Source organism: Centruroides vittatus, unplaced genomic scaffold (assembly GCF_030686945.1).
Source record: "Centruroides vittatus isolate TY-2023 unplaced genomic scaffold, ASM3068694v2 contig_717, whole genome shotgun sequence".
NCBI classification, from domain to species: Eukaryota; Metazoa; Arthropoda; class Arachnida; order Scorpiones; family Buthidae; genus Centruroides; species Centruroides vittatus.
In genome coordinates, this window is record NW_027122456.1 from 1548553 (window position 1) to 1575575 (window position 27023).

The window sequence follows — 27023 nt, forward strand, 5'->3', positions numbered from 1 at the left end:
AATTATTTTGTAATTTGTTTCTTCTATCATCTCTCAAGATTTAAGACATTATTTTACATTATATAAATGTATAGTAAAAGACTTATGATAATTTTAATGTAAGTTTTAAAAAAAATATCTTTTAAGATAAGGAACTATATTTAGTAATTCTATAAAAATTTATGTAATTTGGTCATTCCTACTTCACTAAAAGTTAAGGTTGTAGGATATTATATTACAGGTGAATAGGATACAGATTAAAACGAATCTTCGTTTCATTATATACAAAAATCAACTTTTTATTAGAAGATATATTTTTAAAATGTTACTTTTGATTTATTTGATTTTATTAAACTTTTTATAAAAATTAATAATGAAAGTAGAAGTAGGCTACATCAATTAAAAGTGAATTATACAATTGAGTAAAATAATTCTTCTAATCTTAACATATTATCAAGTTACTGCAGTTCAGCTTTAAAAAAAAAAAGTTTGATAGAAATGCCGGACGGACAAAAGATGACAAAAATAAGATAGATAGATAATGTCAAAAAAGACTGCCGTATCTATAGGTAGAATCTGAAATTGGATCATTTTTTTCTTTTAGTGATAGGAAGTGATGAAGCAACATATAAGACTCATTATTTTCATTTAAATTGATTAATAATAGATGTGTTACATCACAAACTATTGACACATTACAAAAATAGATTAAAGGATTTTTTAAAAGTTGTAATTATCGATATAGAATTATGCAAACGTAATAACATTTCATAGGATTTTTACATCATGTTGGAGAATCGTGACGGTGTAAGTTCAATTGGGTTAAAAATTATTATGTTTTTTTTAATTCACACTTTAAAAATTTTGTCATTTTTTTCTGTTTAATAATTGCCAGTCGCTAAGTGCATAAATTTGTAATTTAATTGAAATTCATATACATTTCAAACATTTATAAAAAGAAAAAAAAAGTCGCTATTTCAAAATTTAATTTAGTTGGATCTAGAATTATAGTTTTAAAGTTTTATATTTGATTTAAATTGACCCAAATGATATGCCTTATCCTAGAGCGGCTTATCGCTTCTTATGTTCAATAAATAATTCAAGTCAGACTAAATAAAGAATAAAAACAGCAACTCCGATTTTCTAGCACAGAGAATAGCGACTGCCACCTGTTACCAAATGCATGCCTGAAGGGGCCATGACAGGGGATATACCTCTAGGCCATTAAGTTTAAGTAGTTCTCTCATGAGTTTCCAGAAATTTGACCGATTGTGACCGCGCCGACCATACAATTACTCCTTCCTGTAACACAAAAGTATTTGGAGTAGTAATGAAAAACCAGTGGACCAAGTAGCTGAGGGATGCTGACCACGACTTATCGCTTATATGAACAGTGGCTCGACGTGTCTAACATATTTTACGTTCTTTAAAGTAATTTAATTGATTACAAAAACGAAGTAATGAGGAGAGGAAATAATGAGACTACCATTGTCACCTGAATTTTTCTTAAGAGAATCTAAGAGAATACTAATTGTCAATGAATTTATCAAAACTAACATAAATTAATAAAGTTTCCTCGCTGAATTTTTTAAAACCGAAAAGATTTGTAAAATGGGCTTAGTTTATGCAGATTTATATTAAAATTAGCTTATTAAATATATAGTAACCATTGAATTGTTAGATTAAAATCAAATAATTGATTTTAATCTAACAAATTAATAGAAAATATCATTTAATCCCATATTAAATTTAAATATTTAAAATTTAAATAATTGTAGTAAATAATGACAAATTAATTCAGATTCATTTATTTTTTGGATGAGACTAACTAAAGTGTAAGCCTAATTGTTGTATTAAATGTAAACCTTATAAAATTATATGATTAATTGTATTAAAAGGATAAACAGTCATAAGGTAAAATAAAAATATTCATTTCAAACTTTGGAAAATTACAAACCTGTAAAAAGAAGTATCTAATATACTGTATCATATTGAATAGCCTATATATTGTAATGTAAAAAGTGATTATTTAATAAATAAACAGTTTTAAATAATTATTTTTTTATTAAATAATTAATGCAGATTATAAAAATAATTTTATTTAGTAGTGTTAAAAGCATCAATAAATTATTTTGATTCAAAATAATTTAGAGACTGTTATTCATTTCTCTGATATATTTCATTTCAAAGATATTTTTAATAATAATTGATATTTAGGCCTGCACATGATGCCGTATCGTCCCATAAAACACACAAGTATTAACAATAAAAAAATAAATATAACTTCTCTTTATAATTAGTCACTGCAATAAGATGATGATAAAAGAATAACGCAACATATGGAAATTGTTCAAGATATATGCAGTATTAAGAAATTTCAATAGACAATGCTTTGAGTGAATATAGGAAAGGAGCTCTAAAGGACTATTTTTCTATTCGAGAAAGAATTGTTTAAAAAAGTAAAAGTAACATGTTTTCTTATCTACTAATGTTAATTATTGATAAGTTCCTGCAATTAGTGCTTTTATTTAGATATTATCTGAGTAAAAATCAAATTAATTCTTAAATACGACTTCATTTGCGTTAGTTAAATTTTTATTTATTATATTTCATGAGAATTTAATTCAATTTTTTCTTTTATATTTTGCCAACCAGACACTAATAAGTCTCTTAATGCTATGAGGGATTGATGTCTGATTTGGATTCTCGAAAACTTTTGTGAGCTGATCGGCTCAGAATGTCGTATCGCAACCTTCATTCATTTTTCAATCATCATTGGAGTGAATTGTGTCCGTAATTCCCAAAAATTATTGACACTATAAAAGTCTTACAAGCAGTGTCTAAAGTAGAAATCTATTCTTCAATTTTCAAAAAAATATTAAGTTTATTCCTTATGAAAAATAACAGTATAGCTAGTTGACAGGACGAATTTAAATATGTTGTTTTAAGTAAAATTGCTAAAATCCGAAATTACTATAGAAATTGATTAGGCTAAATTTATAATTCCATGATCGATAATAGGCCTACTCTGCAATTAATAATTTCGTTTTTATTCATTACGAATGTGTCTGATTCATAGTTAGGTCGACTAGCAGAAAGGAGTGATAGATTATTCGAATTGCTTATAAAAATAGATCAAATCTGAATATTACACGACTGAAATATAACCCGTTATCTATTGCCTGATACAGTGCCGTCTTTTCTTATCACGTTAGATTCGATTAAGAAATCATTTCTAGAAGTTCAAATAATCTAAATATATCAGGTATTAACGCCCAAGAATATAAAGCATTTGTTAATATGATAATTTAATCAAAATATTTAGGTTTAGAATGAGATAACGATTTTTTAAAGAGTATGAAAATCATTTGAGTACAGAACAACAGAATTTCAATAAAAATCTCGGATTCAATTTTCCTTTGTTCCAAACCAATCTTATTTTCCCCAATAGTTAAAATAAACTTATGACAGAGGACATAAAATAAATATGCTTTGAACTATGTATTTTATTTTGCTCTCCTGAGAATTTCTACTGAGATTTCTAAAAATAAAACTAGACATAATCTTAAAAATAATGTCATTCATTATTAAATATAGGCTATACAGTTTTACTGTATATTCATAAATGCAAAATACATAGCAGGACAGTTTTCATTTACATGAAAAAAATAAAAATTTATACAAAACTGAGCAAGTTCTCGATTTGAGATATTTCTTCACATTTACTTAAATTTTTTGTATAACTCTCTTTTTTATTTTTTAAAATTAAACTTTATTACATAACAGTCGGTGCTACGGGGTTATAGATACCATTTTTAATTGTAATGAACAGATTCTGGAATTTTTCAAGCTAACTATTATTTATGGCTTTGATAAAGCCGAATCGCAAGATGTAATGTTTCTTGTTGATACCGAATCTAGAGTACTTAATCATTTTTGAATTGTTGGAATTCTTTATTTTTTGTCATCGCAGATTTATACTATTAACAGTTGTTTTTTTCTTTTTAATTATAGAAAGTAAATAATTGTTTATTATAACGTTTACTATTTTTAAGTGTAAAAAGTTATAATTTAATAAATTTATTTAGTTATTCTTTAGCTGTACTTAAACTTTGTACGTAATTAATCATTAGGAAAATAGATTACATATTTATTAATTTGATATTTGCAATAAGACAGTACACCTAAAAAATAATTTCCATTCTTTATTTACTAACAAAGATTGTGGCAGTTTTGACTCTATAGACAAACTGCTGGCAACTCAACATTACAACAAAAATGATGATCTATTTACATAAACTGTATTTCTATGTACAACAATTCTGCTGAACAAGTCTTATAATCAACATACGATCGAATATTTAAATTACTAGAATTAAAACAAACAAAAATTTGTCATTTTAAACATATACACAATAAAGGAAGGTTAATAAATAGCTGCTGATGGAGCTTAAGAATCTCTACATGACATATGGCAATTTCATGCGGAACATAACATGAACGTATCGACGCTTTGTTAATAATACAAAATGGCAAAGAAGCGTCTGGATGAGCCGACAGTGATTTAATGGACTTAGCTTTGTTCTGTTGAAATTGGACTAAACAGAATGAATGATGAGCTGTGAATGATATTGTTTGAGTAGCAGGTACGTATCCGTTTTATTTCAAAAACGATAGTGTATCACTTCGTAACATCATTTTGCTAGTTGTACTGTTTCTACGAGTTTGAGAAGTTCACAACTTGCAGTTCACGGCACATCCCAAAAACCAATCTTTTCGTTGTAAGCACGCCATTCACACCAATACCGTGATGGCTATAGCATTTGATTCATTCTGTCTGGACGGATTTTGGGGTGTTGGGTCACACGTCAGCGACACCCACATCCTTCCACCACCATATCCTGGTAGTTCTTCAACACCACTGTGTCGTATTCATCGACATATAACATAGCTATCGCCGACAGTTCTGTAGGCACGCAGCAGGCTTGCGGTATTGTGGCCGGATTAGTTGAATGCACTAACGTCTGAATCACCGCATGGTTAGTAGCATTCATATGTGCTGATAACGGAAACTGGCAAATGCCATGACAATAGTAAGCATTGTACCCGGGAGGTGCTACGATCCAATCGTTCCACCCGACATCACTAAAATCGACATACAGAGAATGACGTCGACATACTTTACCACGATTTCTGCGCTTTTTACCGCTTCTTTTCTTTCTACTCGATTCTTTGTTTCTTCCATCAGCAGAGTAAGTAACAAGCAACGGTTGCTGAGTCCAAGTTTCAGTCGATCTCCTGAGTCGAATATTATGATGTTTTGGATTCGACTTTCCATCTTTGCTTGTCACTCGTACATGAAGTCCGTGATTGGAAGATGGCTTGGATTGCCATCTAATTACGGCTGGTAAAACATCGAGACTAATCCATTCAGATTTACGTGCATCTACCACCCTAGTATCGACCAACCTCAATAGCGCTTCTGTCCGTCCTTTGGGTGGTCGTACTACGTCGTACACCTGTACACGTTGTTTAAGACAATCTTTACACTTATGTCTATAAATTCGGAGCTCGGCCGCTCGTAAATTCTCAGTTGTTGGAACACTAGTTAAATTGAAGAGATAATAAATTGAGTTGCTGTCCGAATCTTCAAAACTACCTTCTGAAATATAAGTACGCAAAGCTTTTAGTAATAAGTTTTCATTTTACTTTAGATATTATATTTATAATTTTCTATACTTTTACTACTTTTCATTTGCGATTAATTATAGTATATTCAAATTAAATTTATTTTATAATCTAATATTTCAAAATAAAAAATAATGTTGCAGTATTTATACTCTAAATAATTTACAAACTATAAAAATTAAGTGTGTTAAGTTTAATAATGATAATCACATAAATGTAATACAATCTATGGCACTGAACTGTGTGTTTATACACTTCCTTTTCATTATAATACTTATTTATCTTAACCAATAAGTTATGATAATTTTAATTCAATTGAAACTCTAACATTATTAACATTCCTATAACCTTATTTTAGTCTACATGTATCCTAAGAAATAAACTGATGATTATTATAATAACTTAACACTTAATTTTCATCGTTTGTAAAAATAGTTGAAGTTTATTCGTTCAAACCTTCATATACAATTGTTATACATGCCATAAAGACTGTATTATCATTAAATGTGTATGTATATATGACTTTTTAATTGGTAAAATTTATTAAAACAGTTTTAAATCCCACAAAGCTATAAGTTACTATTAATTATAATTTTGGCCACTAGATGGCACTACATCGACAATTAAATCAATAGAAGTTTTGTGTTTAGCGTTTCTGTTTTAAATGAAATATAACGTTATTTAAAATGTAAAGTATATATTTATATCGAAATAGTTGTGCATATATTAATATATACATTCAAAATTTTAATAAAATGCAATTTATAAAATTTTAAAGACATTTAAAACGTTTTTTTAATAAAATTGATAATTAGGTTATTAAAATGTACTGTATATAAAAGTAATTATCATCATCAAATCTGGAAGAAAACAGGTAATGTTGTCTGTCATTAAGTTTATTTAAAATTTATCATTATTATGCACGACTATCGATCAAAAACGACTGTCATAACTGTTTAATAAAACAAACTATATTATTATTTTATCTTCAGATTTCATAGATTATGTCTGAAGATAATGGCTAATTATCGTTCAATTGCAAAAAATAACTAATTCCATTAAGTGTTTTGTCATCTTACATTGTATCAGCACATTCCAGAGAAACTATATAATATAAAATCATTTTTCTATAATAATAATAATAATAAATAATAATAATAGTATTGAAGTTTAACTTTGTTTTTTCAAAATTTGTTTGTATTGGTTATTTTTATTATTTTAAATACTTATAACTTTTAAAACACTTCCAGCAAATTAGACAAGGTTATATAATTTTAAAAGATTTATTTTTGCTTCATTCATACAATATAAACTTTCACTAATGCAATAATAGCAATAAAGCATGATCTATCAATGCTTTATTTCTCAAACTATTTATCATAAAGAATAATTAAAGCACACGAAAAAAAACAGAAGGAAAAAATTCAAACTTTAACCATTTTTTGATATGGTAAAGTTGTGTTTTTATTTTTTAATTTTAATTTCTAGTTAAGATAATAATTTACTTGTTTGAGGTATGACATCATAAAAACATTTTATTCCATAATTCAATCTCATGTTTTTAAGAAGACAAGTTAATATATAAATCGTGATTAGGAAGTGTAAGTAGTTAAAAATGCTTTATTCTAGTAATGAATTATTTATGTAAATAAACTTTTGTATTTCATAGTAATTTCTTTGAAAGAATTTTTGAAAGAATAAATCTTTGAATAATTTTTAAATATTTAGATAGTTAAATAGACTTAAAAATTTATATTATATTTTAAAAAATTATATTGAAACTATATATTGTACTTGGAAATTATACTTATGGTTTTTTATTATTAAATCATGTAAATTATTCTAATTATGTAAATGTGTAACATTTCAAATGATTTATTTAAGCAATTAACGCAAAAATATATTTTTAGAGCGTTTATGATGACATAAATATACGATGTAATATTTGAGAATAAATTCTAACTAGAATTCAAGTCAAATTAAAATATTTAAGTACAGTATGTATTTTTATATACAATCTAGATTTGTTTTACATTATTCAGTTTATTAAAACGTTATATTAGAATATATGAAATTTTACTAAACTTTATTTCAATTAATAAATAATTCTTTCATTTTTATAATAAATTTTTGTGTTCAAAAAATTATTATTGTTATTTTATACTGTATATGTATGTGTTTATTTCTATATGTTGAGAGAGTGTTTATAGTGGAATTTATTGTAAATTTATAAAATTATTGTTAAGATCATTTTATAAATTAGATATGTTGAATAAGATATGAAAATATTTATGTGCTTACTATATTATATAAAATATATTGTCCATAAATATTAACTATTTATAAATGCATGTAATCATTTTTAAGAATTTTCAAAATTACATTAAATTTGTCAATATTGTGTTTTAAAATATTACCTTATTAGAAATATGTACAGTACATAACTATTCATTTCGGCTATTTTAATTTAATGTCAGAGTTTAATATATCAAAAATTTAGATTTTAGATTCTATTTTTCAAAAAAAATCTTTATCACACTTATCGTTACGTATAATGATGTTGAGGAACAATATCCTTACCTTCATATATATGACTTCTCACGATATTGGCTGATCCAGGCATAGGCTGTTTAATGTGCACATCTCGAATGTCTACATGTTCATTGTTCGCTTGATGCCTATACAACTCCATCATGTATTCTGGCACATTCACACTTCTCTTAGGTTTTGGTCTCGACTTCAAACCAAACACATTCAGCAATCGTGCTTCAAAGACCTTTAATAAGGCTTCTTTTTCAGTGGAAGACTTGCTGATTTTTCCGAGTAATCGTCCCCGGACCTCTTCTGGCATCAGATCGGTTTGAGATCCAGCTACGATCACTGTTAAACTGAAAAGTACGATGCAGAACATTCGGCTTCGCCTGAGCATGGTGGGACACCTGGCAATCAAACAGAAAAAGTTTTGGATGAATCATCATCGCAACAATCGATTTGCTCTGCTTATGAATAATTAAATCGGACATAGAGTTCCATTTATTTCATTGAAAGTTTATTTTTTTAAATTAACATTTTAAATTTAAAAATCGTTAATTTCATTTTAAAAATAATAATAATAATAATAATAATTAAATTTTTTGAAAAAATTAAAAATAAAAATATTAAGAAATTATTTATTAAAAAGTATTCCAGAAATAATCAATAAAAATAATTTTATATAAAATATATGCAAAATATTATATAAAATATATTTTAAATTGACAAAAATGTAGTTTAATTAAGAAACTTTTTAAAATACAGACATTATTTACAACTGAATGATAAACTAATAATAGTAAAATTTCCTAACACAATCTATATAACAATAATTTATATTTAGCAGCATGAGTACATCATCATAAACACTATTAAAGCTTAACTTTTTATGAATACAAATTAATTTTTAAAATATTTTAATTAGACACTTTAAAATAAACTGTAATTTTTTAAATAAAGTTTTGCAAACAAAAGGAACAAGCAATATTCATTTATGAAAGAACTTTTGTGCAAGATTGAACTATTGTTTTGACTCTCAAACTGATAAAAGGAAAAACTCAATTTCATTCTAAACGTTGTATGTAATTAATCATATTAAATGAACGAATGGAAATATTTGGTGAATATTTGCAGTAAAGGTGTTTATCATTCATTAAGCTCAATCGTTCATCATTGAAAATGATTGAGAAATCTACGGACGTGGCACCAACTAATAATGATGTTTTTACCATCAATGTCACCCTTCGTCCTGATTCAATTCAGCTGTATAATTACTAGACATGTCATAGACAAAAGTGAACTAAGATGACTGATCGATATGGTGCTATTAAACCACGTTAAAGATTTATTTTCGGAAATTATATTAGATGCTAAGAGAAAATAGATGTAGCCTATACAATTCGTACGTTAATTGAAAAAATGAGTTTTGTACATATAGAAATTATGATAATTTCATTTTTCAAATAAACATTGTTTAGTAAATTAGTTTAAAACTAAGCTGAGATTTTCGACCTTTGAAATTTGATTTCGTCAGTAACATTTTGATTAATTGAATTAAATATTATTACAACAACTAAGTACAGAGTAAATCAGATTTTTTTTAATGTAATAGTTCAAGTAACTAGTTTTGTTATAACCCATACAGAGTACTGTATGTATAATGTATAAAATTACATTTTCTCTTAAACTGTATCTCAGTAATTGACCATAAAATCTCTATTTTATAGTCCAAATTCTAATTTTCTGATTAAAATTCTGTATCTTTTGTATTAGCCTCTGCTCGAGTTTATTAAGATTGTTAATAAGTATAAAAAATGTGGCAATGATTTATTTTTTACTGGAAAAATAATAGTTTGCATTTAAAAATGAGAAAATTAATGCAATTCATTGCCATTACAATTGAAATGCTTATTCTTGAGAAATAGCTTCGACAAACAATACGTTAACAAAAAAGAAAGATCATTTATCATCTTTTAATAATTATAAGCACAGACTAACATTTAAAAGGTGCTGCTTGAATTTGTTTAGAAAAGAAAACTAGAAATATTTTAAGTGGCAACAAAATTGATGACGCTTTGACAGATGATCTAGAATGGAAGCCCTCTGGCGGTTTAATTGAGAATATTAATTATTGTTTAATAAACTGAAATATTTATTTTGATCTCACATTAGGTTATTGTTTCAAAAAGTAATTCATATAGAAGATTCACTTCTTACTTATTAGTAACTCACTGTATTCGAACAAACGAAGAACACGAAGCAAAAGCCTCTTTCGTAACCTTAATCTGTACTGCTGTGAACTTACGTAAGTTTGTTAAAATGACCTTAATAAGTTAATATTATTAAATTAACGAGGTAATGTGTTAAGCTATTTAAATCTAACATCATCTGAAATGATAGCGGGAAAATGCTAAATAAATTTTTTAAGAAAGTAACTTTATAATTGACAAAAGTGAATGTTTAGATGCTTTTTTTAATTGATTTATTTGTCAACTTGAAGCACTAGTACATTGTGAGCTAAATGGCGGCCTCAAGAATGCCCATTATGTACGGACTGATCTACTATGGGATTGATCAGCATGCTCTGATTGATATTTTTTTCATTGCTTTTTGAAACATTTAAACTTTATATTGAAAAATACATTTGAAGGTTTTTAATGCAAATATATAATTGAGATGATTCATTTTTAACATGTCTAACCAATTACTGTATATAATTTGTTACTCATTTTTTCATACTGTGATATTATATATATTGTTATCTTACTAACGTGTTGCATATGATATTGCATATTACATGCAATACATTGTTAAAATACCATAATGGGCTTTCACTCATAGTAGATTCGAGCTTATAAAAACTCAAATATATGTAAATCTATAATGTAAAAAGCTAAAGCATTATTGATATAAATGTAATTAATACAATTTTTACAGCTTGATTTATAAATAACGTAGCATTATTACAATTGAAATTAAATGTGTATGCAGAGAAAATTACTTTCAATCTTTTTAAATGTTTAATATAGCTCAGACGAATTAGAAGATGCACGTGGAAAAATTCTAAGTTAATAACGATGGCAAATATGAAAGAAATCTTTCTACAATATTCTTGTGCACAATCACTTAACTTCTGGTAGTAGAATCTTATCAATAATAATCACAATCTAGGTTGTTGTATACAGTTTCTGCAAATAGTAATAGTAAAATAAAGGAAAAACAGTTATAAAACAACCAAATTCTTTGTTTCGTTTATATCATTTCATACTGTAGGTGTATCGCTTCTAAACTAAATCATTATATGAGTAATGTCCGGCGAGAATTGGAACTATTACAGAGAATGATGAACAGCGCCACGCATTGTCAGTAGGGCTTGGGTCATTTATGAATGTAAGGAGAGACGACAAATGATCTTCTCGATTGTCATGCCCAATTATACTGCTACGTAGCGTCAAACTACTAATTGGAAGGTCAAAATTTGCCTTCTGGTGGTTAAATTGTTACATCAAATGATTATAATTTGATATCCTTAGCTGATAACTAATCGTATGGGTTATTAATATCGTTGCAATTGATTATAGTATTTCAAATTGAAATTTCTATCAAATTAACAAAAAGCTTTACATTATATCATTATTAAATAATTGGATTAACGAATTGCTTTAACAGTTTAAAATAGAAAGTTTTATGAAAGTATTCGTTTATTCAGTTATTATATGAAATAAAGCAGAATCTATGTGGACAGTCTCGGATGACGTCACTAAGTAATTATCATCCCATCATGCAACTGTTTTATAGTAAGTCAGTCGCGGGTTTATCCAAGCAGACGTGTTCTTGTTAAAAGAAGAAAGTTTAGGAACAAGTGGACAACTTATGTTCTAATTATACAGTAGTTGATTCATCAGACATATTATTGCACAATAGTCAGTAATGTGATTCCAAGATATGACTTCATGTTGTTGAAAAATGCCCATTTTACAGTTTGAAATGTTGTGTTTTTATATGGTTTTTAATATGTTTTATTTAATTACAGATTAGTCTGCTATACTTGATTTCTTAATTTAAATATTTATTTTTAAAAAAATAATAAATGTAACATGATGCAAAGCAGAAATTTTACTTTAAAACTTAAGCATGCAAAAACAAGAATATTTATTTGAAAATATTTCTCATCTTCTCCTATGTGTGCTTTTAAAAAAGCACAAAAGTATTACATCATATGGTACCATCAAGCGAGACTTTAGAATACCTCTCTGATATTAACAAAATAAGATATAATTATAATTTACATACGTATTCAGTTTAAAGTAGATAGAAAAAGATTCATTTTGAAACGTGTCCCTGGCCTGGATGTTTCTGATATTCTCCTGGAATGGGATTCACAAAAGGGTGCAGATTATACAAAAGCAACCGGTTTGTGCATGGCACAAATTTGCGTGCTAAATGCACCAAACAAGAAATGTCCTTCTGATTGTTTAAGTGATAATTGCCATTGCAAATCCGAGTCTTATGTGAATGGAAACTAAGTTCAAAGTATAATTTTTAACGTCACAATTGTAAGAAATAGGGAAATGAGAACTCAATAAATGATTTCTAAGAGCATTTTTCTTTTCTTTTTTTTTAATTCTACGAAACGAGTTTATGCTGAATCTTTAATGAAAGAATCACTACAAATAAAATAATTTTTTCCACTTAAACAATTTTAGATTAAGGTTAAAAATAATTATTATGGATATAATAATAGTAAACAGAAACGATTTTAAAATGTGCTTTAAGTTATAGTTTAAATAAGTAAATTGTCATTTTATAAACCTTATATTAAGACAAATACAGTAAAAATTAAAATTTTACTGTATTTGTCAAAGTTTTAGACAGTTTACTTTATAATATATAAAATTAAAAAGTTTCAGTTTTCTATAACACTTAGCTTTACGAATTCTTTTAAATTTTCAATATATAAATTTCGAAATCACTTGTATATTATATAATGTATATAAGATTTTGAAATTTGTAGTCTATGTATGTAACTTACACAATTTTATATCTATAAATAGATCAAATTTAGATGCGAGGTGTTGTTAACAGTCAGACTTACTATATTAATATTGAAATTTATTTAATCTTTAAATTCTGAATGTTTTTTCATAAATTATTGAATTTTGAAACGCATTGAAAAGTTTAAATTTGATTCAATTTAAAAAGTGTAATATTCAAATTAAAATAATTCCTCCTGATTATTATGTAGTTTATTAAATTTTACAGTCATAATTAATCTGATCTTTCAAAAACAATGTTTTTTAATCTGAAAATAGATGAAAAATTTATATTAAAGTTAAAAAATTAAATTAGGAATTAAATAATAAGAATTAAGGATCGATAATTTATAATACAAATGTATATTAAAATGCGGAGTTTTATTTTTAATAATTACAAATTTCATCATTTATAGAAATTAAATATTGAAGTTAAATCCATAAATGAATGAAATGTACATGTGTATTTAATGTTAGAATTTTATTAACTAAACTTCGAGGGGGAAAACAAAGAAAAAATATATTTCAAAAGCCTAACATTCGATTTGCCTAAGAGCGAATTACATCTTATAACTTATCATCTCATCTATGCATCAAGCCATACATTTCATTATCCTTGCATTATGCCCAAGCCTTTCATTACTCCATAGGCCTATTTTCATTTTTAGTTTTCTAAATTTTTTTCTCATCAATTTGACTTCAGTTTCGTTAATGGCAACTTACAATATTTCCAGCATGCCTCTTGATTATAATGTCTTCCCTCCTACGTAATAGTTTATATTATTGTTACTAACAGCGTTGTTTATATTATATCCTATTATAAATTTTATTCATAGAAACAAATGCTAAGCACAATGAAAATTTATATTGGTACAATAGTAGTATTGTATTGGTAATCTGATAGCAGTAAGTAAACTGATAAAAAATTAATATGATACTGTATCTATAAATATAACAATAATTCCGTAAATAAACATCATTGTATTGAAATATGGTTTAATTGAATATAAAATAAATGAGAAATATAAAAATTAAATTACTGACCGCATAAACATAATAAGTTAGAGGCTTATAATAATAATAAACAAATTTCTAATTTCTACGCTTTATAGTAGAAGGTTCATCATTTAAGTGATTTTTTTTAATCTTTAAAATTAACATAATAACACTAAAACTTAAAAATATAAATTATAATTTCCAGTCTTCTACTTAAGTTATGCTTTTTTTTTTTTTTTATTCGGAATTTCAAATTTTTTATTATTTTAACATTTCAAAAAATATAAAATATTAAAATTAGCCTTATGAAGTTAGTGAATTTAAATGATTAGCTTTCCAATAAATATTTTATTTTTTATGTATGATATATTTCAACTGACTTAATTAAAGCATATGACAAAAATAATAATTGGCATTCATCTACCTGTATTGTAAATACAATAAAGTAATTTTCAGTAAAAATTTCAAAATGCGCTGTTTTAAACAGAATATTTCCTGACTTCAATTACTAAAGTCAGGAAATATTCTAACCGTTTAAAAGAAAGTATTTTACTAGTCCAAATAATTTGAATCCGGACTTTCTAGTAAAAACAGGATAAATTTTCACGCCATTGTCTAAATATCTGTAAATTGTTTATAGAAAAATTAAATACAACTTTTATTTACGCAAACGAAACTTCTAATTAAAATTAAAGTTTTCATTACCATAAAAACCGAAAAATTAATATTATATGATTACATAAATTGTGAGAATTCAATAAAATTATAATTTTTTAAAATATTTTATAGTACATAAAAATTATTTTGATAAAATATACAATACACAGATCTGAAATTTTTTAAAATTCTGTCCAAAGAATTAAAATGGCTATTATTGAAAAAGTTTTTGAAGATTCCATCAAACCTTAAAGCTTTAATAATAAGAATAGATATGTTGAAGATTTAAAGCCCTTATTTCTAATTGATTTCGATATAAAGATCAAAATGAAAAAATAAAAACACATTTTTTTCATCTTTTAAAACTGCTAAAATAAATATTAAAACAGTTATAAATACTTCATGTTATAGGTATACAATCCTAATAATCAAATGATAATGTAAGAGCTTTTAAAAGTCTTTATAAATTTCTTTAAACTCATTTTAAATAAATAAAATATTCAGCAACTGTTTAACTGTATAATTTTATAAAATCTGTTATACTTAATAATTTTAAACAGCATACATATATTAGACAAATAATTATTAAATATTTAGAATATTTCATTTCTTATAAACGAAATACGCTAATATACGTTAATAATGGATAATCTAAAAGACATTAAGATTTGAGAGTCCTTCAGTATTTCTCATTTGTTTTCTTACTTTCTTTATAACAGATTGTATTAGTATTCCTTTAATTGCTCATTAGCATAAACTTTTATATTACAAGCTTAAATTAAACTATTATTACTATCTCATCTGTGATCATATTCTTACATTTATTGTTATGTGAGTAATAAATTATCATTTCTATATTATTATTGCTTTATATTAATGTTTACTCATTTTACTATATCAAAATTTTATAGAATAAATTCAACAAATTCGCTTTGAAAATCTCTATTGTTTAGCATTTGTGATATTATTCACTTTATTCACTAATTTACAACTCTAATAGAAAGTTATTATATAACTAGTTGACTGTTGTGAAACGATTTTATACAATGAGTAAAATCTTTAAACTAAATTTTATATTTTTGTACTTGTTAATAGAACAAATTATTCCTATTAACTATATGCAATATATGTATCTATTTAATATATAATTATATTTGATATATTTCCTATATTACAAGGAATATTTCTAGAAGTGATATGCTTATTGTATAGTAACAATAAGATGTACACATAACAATTTATTGTATGTAACCTTCTATAATTCTAAGTTTTATTGTAAAGTAAAAGATATATGATTTTCAGTCAAAAATTATTGTTGTTTCTGTATACTACAGATCTAGTTTATTTTATTTTAAAGAAATGTAAATTAGCAATATTTCTTGTTTATAAAATCTCTCTCTTAATATTTTATGTAGGTTTTGAGAATATTAATTCGTAAATAAAATTTATTTTTTTGTGAATTGCAATCTCGAAACAACAAAGAAGGGTACCGGTAATCCTATAACAGTCATGAAAGTTTTACTGGAAGACGGGCCGATTAGAATAATTATTTAATTTATTTTTAGTAAAATGGGTTATGAAATGAAATGTTAATACTGCTAAAACATAAAAAATCTGTGCTTTTGGAATTACCATCACCAATCTTATCTCTAGAATAACGGTTGAGACTAAACTTTTTTGACCTCTTTCAATCACCAAGATCGAAGTACTTCTTTCACATGTTAGTAACATATAAATGAGTATTTTAAAAAAATATTTTATATTATTTTTTAATAAAATATTTTTAATTGGTGTTTTTTATAAATTCATTAAATAATGCTTTTCACTCGATATTAAAATACATTAAATTTTATTTTCCAGATATGTAAATAATATAAAATATAGCTTTAGTAAAGTTTTTAAAAACTTTAATAGTTATAAATATATGTAAAATTTTCAATAACAAAGTAGATAAAATTCTATTAAAAACTTATCAGAGACAAATCTAAATAAAAATACTCTATTTCTCTTTATACTATAAACAGTAAAATTTAATAATTTAGTGTACAATATAGATTTATAAGATATTATCTAATATATAGGATAATATTATTTAGATATAATAAATAAATATCTGTAATACACATGACTTAATGCAAAATAGAATTAGTACTAAGGAAATTTTGTTTTTCTTCATTCTTCAGTGTTGGAATTCTACTTTCTAGCAACACCAGATGGTATAATGGCCGGTAAGATGTGGGTGAAGCCACGCACAACCTAAAAGACTAGAACACACAAGGTTTGGGGCCGTGTCACCTTACCTTACCTGTGTGCAGCTATGTAAAGGTCAAAAGGTGTACGGACGACAGGTTAGACATAACAACCCTATAACTTCACCTTGATTACGTTGTTCGTAAAGAAAACGAGGGTAGAGTTAACCTATTCGCATCGCTTCACGTCTTTACCGAATTGTTCCTATACAGGTATGATCGTCCTCAAATCTTGTTTTGATCACAAAAAAAGATACATTCTTCAGTTTAGAATCTAATATTTCTCTTATTATCATTCATGTTTAAAATTGAATTCTTCTGTAAATGAATCTACGTGCAAAAATTTTTATAAAATTCTGAAAGTGTACCACATAAATATTATATTATTAATAGTTATTTTCCTTTATTGCCTCTAAATAATCTTGACATCTCTTAGTGATGCATAATTATAAATATGCAAACTCAAGATTCATTAAAAATTTTCGTATGAAATATGACTAATATTATATTATTTAAATATGACGAATTATACTTAATTTAATTAAGTATTGTTCGTCATACTTAATATCACATTTGTGTAATTTGATTAATAATATAAATACAACTAAATTTATTTTTGTTTAAAATGTTATTTCTCATCTTCATTTATGATGCATAAATGAAGATGAAAAATAAATCTTTATTATGCTATCATATTGCATCGATTTAAGATTAAATTAAGCTAATTAAATTTAAATATTTTTTATCTCTTATAAATCTAATATTTAATCATTTTAAAATTAAAATTATATGTTGCTAAAAGCAACACAATCTTAAATGTAACCCAATTTAACTTTATATTGATCCTTTAAAAAATGTTCCAGAACATGTAATAAATTATCCTGATTATAAATAATGATTCGTGTTATCCTTAGTATATTTTAAAATATTTTCTGCAAGATATAAGACGCAGAAAAACTTACTACGATTTTAATCAGAATTAAACTATCAAATTTATTTAAAACAAACTGTTATCAAAAACTTTTTTAACAGTTTTGATATGCCATTATCCTTTGCCTTGTTACATCTGGAAAAGAAATCTATACTATGATATACTGTATATTAATAATTAAATATTTATAATTTTATATGATTTCTAGATAAGATTTATGAACAGTTATTATAATCCTAATTTGTAGATCAGGAAAAATAAAACCACTTATATATGGAATATTTTTATCAAGTCAAATCTATAATTATTTACAGCGGTGCTATTAATTTTTTTTCTTTTGAACTTATTCTATAATGCATTTTATCGACATTAACAGAAATGATACAAAGTACGATATGCGTGCTAAACTTCCCCACACCTATGAAAATGTTAACACGCATTCTGCAAGTTATATAAAAAGTCGAAAGTTAATTTTAAAAGAAAATCGATCAAGCTTTTCACAAATGATGGAAAGAATAGAGGAAAACTTTGATAAATATTCGATTCCAGTTTATATTTATATCTTACACACATTGTAGACTATATATTAAGTCGTAGATAATTTCGAAAAAAGAATGGAAAGGGAACAACAGTTCTTTTTTTAATATTTACATGTTAGCTTACTCGACGCACATATGTGTAAATAAAGGAAAAAAATGCGGAAACGTAATTAATATTTCGTATCACTGCTATTAGTTTTAATATTTTACTGCAGTCATCAGCTTTGACGTAGATGTCAAAATTTAAATTACCATTTCCATAGTAACAAAAGTATTGAATCATGGTTTTACATTTTCATCAAATCACTGTTATTAAACTGATTAAATTTTGATAGACTTCAAATTCAGTTAGATACAAATTGTCAATAAGAAAAGAATCTTCAGACAAGTATATTATACATTTTTCTTATAGATATTCAGGCTACTGAACAGAATAATATAATGTTAGGAAAAGTATAGGAGACCATAAAACATCCTGGATATCCAACGTGTAAGCAAGTTAAGAATTTTTGCAATAACTTAAATAAGGTTAAATTAAATCATATTTAAATTATTGCACTCATTTTACTATTCGTAATATGAATAGATCATTTCATTAAACTTAGTATATTTGTCTATTTCTAATAATATAGAATTATTTATATTAAAATTGTTTAAATTTTCAATTACTCAAAACATTTGATTATAAAAATTATTACATTTATTTAATCGAATAAATTGTAATACTTCCCTTCTCTAAATTACGTTAATTCTAACTTGAATTAAAAGTAATACTTTGTATAACAAATCTAAAAAATTCAAATGTTTTAATTAAATAAATATATTTTCAGTAATTAATTTTTAAAATATATTTAATTTGATATAAATTGTACGGCTCAAGAAACATATAAGTATTATACTGTCGAAGAAACATGCTTTATGCTACTCATTAATCCTTAAAGATTTAAATAATTTTAAATTAATTTTAAAAACTTTTAATGAAAAGTTTTAGCATTTACAAAACTTATAATTTATTAATATTTAGACTTTTAAATTCTTAAGAATGTAATTCTACGTGAATAATTTTATTTATTTAATATTATTAATACAAATGATTGATTAAGAGTTATATACTATATACTTATAATAAATTATATAAACTTGTGGTTGTCAATCAAATTAAGGCAATGTTTTAAACTGAAAATCGAAATAGAACAGTTATTTGCATTAAATACGATTCAAGTTTTAGTTTTTAACTATAAAGTACCAAAATTTATTTGTAATATGTGTTATATATATTACATATCACAAATAAATTTATACTCGTATATAAACCTTATAAGATAAGTTATTCTATTAACTTCCTTGGATAGTTTAATATATTTTGTCCTACATGATTAAATTTATCTACCATAATGTAAGAGTTTGAAAAAACTTATTGAAAATATAATTCAATATAATGCTGTACATATATACGGAAAAGTATCAAATTCATCTCATGAAAGTTCTGCTTTAAAAAAAAATATATAATATATATATAACTTATTTCAAATATCAAGATCTATTTAATATATACTTTCGATTCAGATTTTACATTTCAATAATCGGATTATGTCTTGAAATAATAGCCATGTAGTTTTAAATATTAACAATTTTTGCGTTTATTTAATTTATAAATTTGGAATACAAAAAGTGGTCTATATTTTTGATAATTCCTACGTGTCCTAATAACGATTTGTTATTTTTACTGCTTAAATTATGAAAGTTTAAGATTGCCTATTTTTCAATGTTAGAATAAAATGCATTCTGATATGATCACTTAAAAGTTCTTTTTCTTATAAATTGCAGTGCTTTATCTTTTTTCTCATTACGATATTTCATTAGTAAAAAAAGAAAAATGTTGCTTAATTTTACTAACATTTTCGTGCAAAAGTAAATAATGTATATAATAAGTAGTAAATTTTTAAATTGCATCATAAATTTGCATAATAATTTAGAAATTTTGAATTAAAAACATGCGTGCTTAAAATTTAATCATATGATTTTAGAACAAGAAACAAATTTACTGTAGTCAAATGATATACACCCGAACAACTAATAGTATAATCATGCAAACTATAAAATTTAAATCATATATTAAAATAGAATTAAAAAGTTTATTATTATTATTATTATTAAGCAATATGTATCATTTCATTGAAACTTCGTGTTCAAGGTAAGCCTCAATAATTATATTATTTTTTGTTTATTAAGGCATTATTTTATGGTTGATTTAATCTTGTATAATTATTCTTTCCACATCGATAATTAATTTTGCATAAATATCATTACAACCAACCAATTCAATTTAGACTGATTTTATTATTAGAAATTCTATAATTCTTCGCTGATTAGCATTTAATGTAGCAAAATATACTTCTAAAGAAAGAAAAACAAGCAAGAAGAACCGCACATCATTTCAAGTGTCGTTAATAACCTTGAAGTTTAGACGCAGCTACTGACCAATGGAGGACTTCACAACGTCACGACGCCCTTTTGCGTACTAGCTCAGACGCCACGTGCCACTTCGAACGTCAAAGATAACTAAAATAACCTACTTTCCAAAGTGGTTACCAACAAAGTGGTCAACTGTTACTGAACACTTCATAATAGGTTGGCTATTGTAAGACGAATCCATTTTGAGGGTTTATACTTTGGATAAACACTTGTGAGTCACTTGGTGGTCCTTGAAATATCACGTCACCTATCCCTAGAACCAAGGGTCGATTCTTGGGATCCATGGTGACTTTATATCTGATATCATCCAGTAGACGTAAATATACACGACTAAGTGCCGTCGTTCCTCTTCATCTCGGATGGTGGTCTTTTATCTTTACTAATGTATTTTGCTCTAATTCGATTTAAAAGCGTTTTGATATCATAGTTAATTATCTTAAAATTTTTCTACAAGTGCGATACAAATTTCAAAAACATAAGGTTATTTTTAGCTAATATAAAAAAGAAATGTAATAAATGAAGCAATTTTAAACATTACATGGAAATTAGTTACAAAATTAATCTTCATAAAATTAAGCAATTTATCTTTACCATCGCATTAATCTCATAAAAACAAAATAGAAACAATTAGAAATAAAAAAACACTTTCTCGCTAGCGGATAAAAATCATTTTTATAAAAAATGTTTGTAGATAAACGTAGAGAAAATATAATTTGTATATTTAAAAAAAAAATACATCAATAGATATACTAGTTTCGTCTAGTCCGAACCAGTTATCTAGTCGTGAAGGACGTGAGGGGTTGGGTGTTGTATAGGTTGGGCATAACGTTCAAACATCTTAAAATTACATATCCTGTTATAAACAGTTGATATACAATGCCTTGTAATTATTATGCAGCGTGGATTTATTATAAATATCTATAGATCAGATTCAATCATTTGTTTGGTAGTTTTTTCTTATTGTTTTGAATGAAGTTAAGGAATTGTTTTTAGTTTGCTTATCAGTAAAACAAATTTGACATCTTGGACGTTTGTGTAATACAGTTACACCCATAGTTTGATTAATAGATTGTAGATTTGTGTTGATATGCTAATAGCCATTTTAATATGGTTCGTGTAAATACCTAATAACTTTCACTTAGAATAAATAAACAAACTGATTCAATGCAATATATTTATTTGGCATCTTTATTTTTGTATGTTCTCGCTACTTTATTATAAAAATATAATAACTTAATAGTCATTTATAAAATAATTGACACGTTTATTCTGAAAGCCATATAAAAGAATTTTTAAATAAATGTATATTCTAAAGAAATTATCATATTTTTCAAACTGAGTTTGTAAATTGCCTATACATGAATAATTTTGTTCTTACATTTTATAATTTTATAAATTCTTAAAAGTAATTTAGTTTATTCAATTTAAAAAATAATTTTATCAGTAATATGAATATTTTTTAATTAAAATGTATTTTTTCCTGAATTAATTTAATAAAATAGCTTTTTTAAATTGTTGTAAAATAGTAATTGAAAATTTATTTTAAGCTTTTGAATTTAAGTATAAAATAATGCATTTCCTAAATTAAATAAATATCATGTAAACAAATAAAATTACAAAATGCATTGATTATAGTTAAAATAAAACGTTGCAAAGTTGCAAAATGCATTGATTATAGTTAAAATAAAACGTTGCAAAGTTTTTCTTCTGATTTAAAATATCTTATTGAAAGTTTTTTAAACTTGTAAATTGCATGTCATACATTAATTTAAAACTATCTGAGTTTTGAACATTTAAAACAAATATGTAATAATATAACTTGAATAGAATGAAAAAGTCTATAAGATTTGCAATGTCTAAAAATATTTCTAATATTATATTGCTACATTTAAAATACACATAGATTGGCTAAAATTTAAGTATGATTTTAAAATCATTTAGAATAAATTAAGAAGAGAAAAATTAATCTGATTTTCATCTTTCGAACAATGTGTATCTAAATATGAATTCCAAATAAGAGGGAAAGTAATATATTGATATACGAAGCCGGTCTCCATCTAACCTCAAGCAATAGAACTTCCATTTCTTTCCCACTGGCAATATTTACCAGCTATATACAGCATTTAGTAAACCGGTTTTCGTTCTTTGATCGTAAAATGTGCCATTCCGTACTTTATGTTATTGAAAGTGCGATGGAATTTCGAAAAACCATCGACTACAATTTTTCCTCCCGAAACGATACTTTGAAATAATTTTTCTAAGTATATCAATCATGAGTATATCAATTTGAGTGTATCAAAATAAGAAAAATGACATTTCTACGATAATATTTAAGCACTCTCCTTCGATTTATGTCTAATTTTAATGACTGAATATGATTTGTTACTCACAATCTAATCATTAGATTAAAAAATAACATTTATTTGGTTACAAAATAATTACTGAAAAGATATTCATCTATTTTTTCAACTGTTTAAAAACTATCTAAAATATTCTTCTGTGTTATGTAAAAATTGATCTAAAGAATTTATAAAATCTTCAGTAAAATACTATTTTTGAGGAAGAAAATCGGTTTCTTAACTTTCCTATAAATACATATAATACAGAAAATTGTAAATATAAATAATGTCCACCTACTGGAATCTTAATCAATTATAAGCAACATCCATTAACTTCAGGTCAAAGTAGCACGCGTTCAAGTCAGCCATCAGCCGGTAATGCAGTTCAGAAAAAAGGGGGAGTTTATGGGGGCCCCTTTACCTAGTCCCTCTTGTCTTACCAAGATAACGTTATCAGAGGGATAGCCTTCACCAAGTGGCCATTAAAGTGAGGGTGGCCGTAATGGGAAGTGTGCTAGTGATGCAATTAGGAACCAGTCTATTTTTCCCCCTTGCGTAGTTTCTTGTCACGAAGGCATATAAAGTAAACTGTTTTTTTTTTTCTTTTTTTAATTCAAGTGCGTTTTTATGCATTAAGGTACTTAAAAAATAAATATGCAGCGTTGCTTCTAAATATTGAAAAAAGATTTGAAAAATATTTCACGATACCTATCATAAAATAAGTATATTGAGTCGAATTCAGAAATACGTTATTTATTAGTTTGTAAATTGCACACTTAAAATTTTTTACGACTTTCTTTTGTTTTCTTTTTTGAAAATATTGCTAATCCTTAAAGTTAAAAAAGCTGTAAAATACTCTTTTTAAAGTTAAAAATGAATGCTTGATATGAATCATACGGAAGGGATTTACCCGTTCCGGTTGGATTCACCTGATTAACTTTTTATTTATTCATTCTCCCTGTGATTGATTATTGTTTGTTGATTACACTTTTTCAATAGGATAGGAGATTGTCATTTGTGTCTAAACAATATACGTCGATTTTTATTCATTCATTTGTAAAGGAAGTTATTTCAGAAAATTTTACGCTTTCTTTGCTATTCCCTAATCTCTTGCAGCGAGTAATCAAAATAGAGTTAATAGTGTTTTAAATTCCATTGGGGTTGATTTAAAGACAAACATTACACTTGAGCATTCGACTGAAAGCTTGTTAAATGTGTTCTATCTTGTTTTCTGTCAACACGAGCTTTATTCTGTTGTAAACAAAAATGATTTCTTTATGTTACACACATAAGGAAAATTTATACTTTTTATCTGTTTTTAAAGACAATAAATCACCGATATATTTTTTAAATAGCTATTATTATTGCATATTTTGTAACAGAAAAAATAAATAAATAAATATATATATATATATATATATTGGAATGCCGGAAAAGGTTCGTGTATTTCAGTCTGACAAAAAACAGCAAAAAAATGAAATACCAAAAACATTAATATCAGAATTTGTATAGTTATGAAAATACGATTCCAGGCGGAATGGAAATTGAAGCTGATTGGCCAGTAGACGTTGTCCATCCCTCAGGCATAGGCATTCCGCGTTCCAACACGGCTATTCGTTATCGGTCCTTGCGATCAAACGTTTGAGCTCAAGTAGACTGAGGGAAAAAGTAGAACTACGTTTCAGTTACGAAAGACCAACCGGATTATTTTGTGGCAGTGCTTGTGAAGCGTGTGGACTCGTGTACTTTTTTCCGTTGATGGGCAACTATGTTTAGTCTTATTTTTAAATAAATACGTTTACGCAGGAAGATACCTTTTTTAAAAATTAATATTTATTCATTTCCAGCAAAGTTGGTACTTTTAGCTACCCCTTTTAAATAAACTTTGAAGATGGTTTTTTCTACTATTTAAGAGAGATTTAAATAAAAATGTTTTATTAACTTTTTCTATGTATTTTTGCACGTGCCAACACACATACATTGTGCTGTTTCCAACTGACGGTAAACTTGTAAAGTATTACGGGAAAACTAGATTCTTATCCATTCTTTCTGACACAAAAGTCCACTCAATGCGTCTACCTGCCTCAAGTGAAGCTAAAGGCAACATTGTTCACTTTGTGTCAGAAAATTCTCCAAATTTTTTACAATCATTTTACATTAAAACACTATATCAATTTTATGTAATAAAATAAGTAATATCATGCAAAAGAAATAGCAATTATCATTTGTTTATTGTGAGATAAGATATTATTATAATTACTTGTAAACATTTTTATCATTCGAACCAGATAATCGATTTAACAATAACGTACGATTCGAAAATATTTTGCATTCTTTTTTAATTCTCAGAATTATTTTATAAAATTTCTTTTACATTAATGCTTATTAAATTATTTACATTCAAAATATAGAAAATTTAAAGTAAAATATTATTAGACTGCAGAAAATTTTTTATTAAAAGTGTGCCTTAATCTTTTTATTAATTACATCGTTCGTAACAACGGTAATTAAATAGCTACAGAAGTAACCATAGATGAATATCTTTGTTTCAAATATTGGGAGATGAAAGAATATATATGTGCGATTTGCAAAATACCAAAGTTTTCCCACCTTGCACTTTTCGAACTTTATGATATCATCATGAATCATTTCTTTTTTGTACACCATTTCGAATCACCATTTCTGACTTCTATGTTTCATGCATTAAAATTTTCGAAATAATTTGAGTATTACTTAAGAAACTTCATTAAAATAGTGAAAAATTAAAGATGTTGATTTGATTAAAATCACTGTTATTCTAGGATTTGCATAACATGCTTTTCTGTTATAGAAATTTGGTTTGAAATGATTTCACTAAAATTTTAGTTATTAAAATCTTTTTTTACGATATAATAAGATAGATTTAAAACTTTAAAATTTCTATTGAAATTCTAAAGTTTAAAAGTAATTATTAAAAGTATTAAAAGTAATTAAATAGTTAACGAAAGGTATTATAAATTTTAAAATAGTAAAAGCATTAAAGTAGAAAACAATTGAGAAAAGCGGCAATACGAGAGTTGCGGTGAGCGGCTAAGTTTGCCCAGTGGGGAGTACTTATATTTAACAAACACGAGGAACTCCGAACGAGAGAGAATACGTAGAGCCTTCGGCAACGCCTTACCTGCTAGGCTTATTTCTGTCTTTTCACAAGGGTCAGTCCACGACGAATAACTCCTTGAGGCATCGGGGACTTTCACGGGGGTGGGGCAGCAAGGATGGGATGCCCTCGTGCCCCGACAAGACGTTAAACCAATGTTTAATATCCTATACACATTCACTTCCCTACAATGAAGTTATTAGTATCCACGGTTGCAATGCACTGGCTACTTTATCCAACCAAAGACACGTGCCGATTGTGTGATCGTCAGACGGTGTCGTAGCTTTACGCTCTGCGTTCACCCGTCATCTTCACCCGTCACCACAAGGGGAAGCTTGGTATGAACAAACGTTCGCCTCCATGACCACGATGAGGACTAACGTGTTACGGTCTGGTTGCAACTTAACTTGGGGGACGTTTCGCTACACATTCTGTCTTCGTTCTTTCCACCAATCATCGGGAACAAACC

General features: G+C 26.0%; 1 protein-coding gene across 1 annotated transcript; it reads right to left on the minus strand.

Moving 5' to 3' along the window:
• Positions 1–4171: 4171 nt before the first annotated feature.
• LOC136980674 (bone morphogenetic protein 4-like) lies at positions 4172–26958 on the minus strand. The gene is made up of 3 exons (XM_067276830.1): positions 26579–26958; positions 8248–8606; positions 4172–5641 (listed from the first exon to the last, which is right to left on the minus strand). Exons 2-3 carry the CDS (start codon positions 8594–8596, stop codon positions 4848–4850), a joined length of 1143 nt encoding a protein of 380 aa, XP_067132931.1. The 5' UTR covers positions 8597–8606; positions 26579–26958; the 3' UTR covers positions 4172–4847.
• Between the last annotated feature and the right edge of the window lie 65 nt (positions 26959–27023).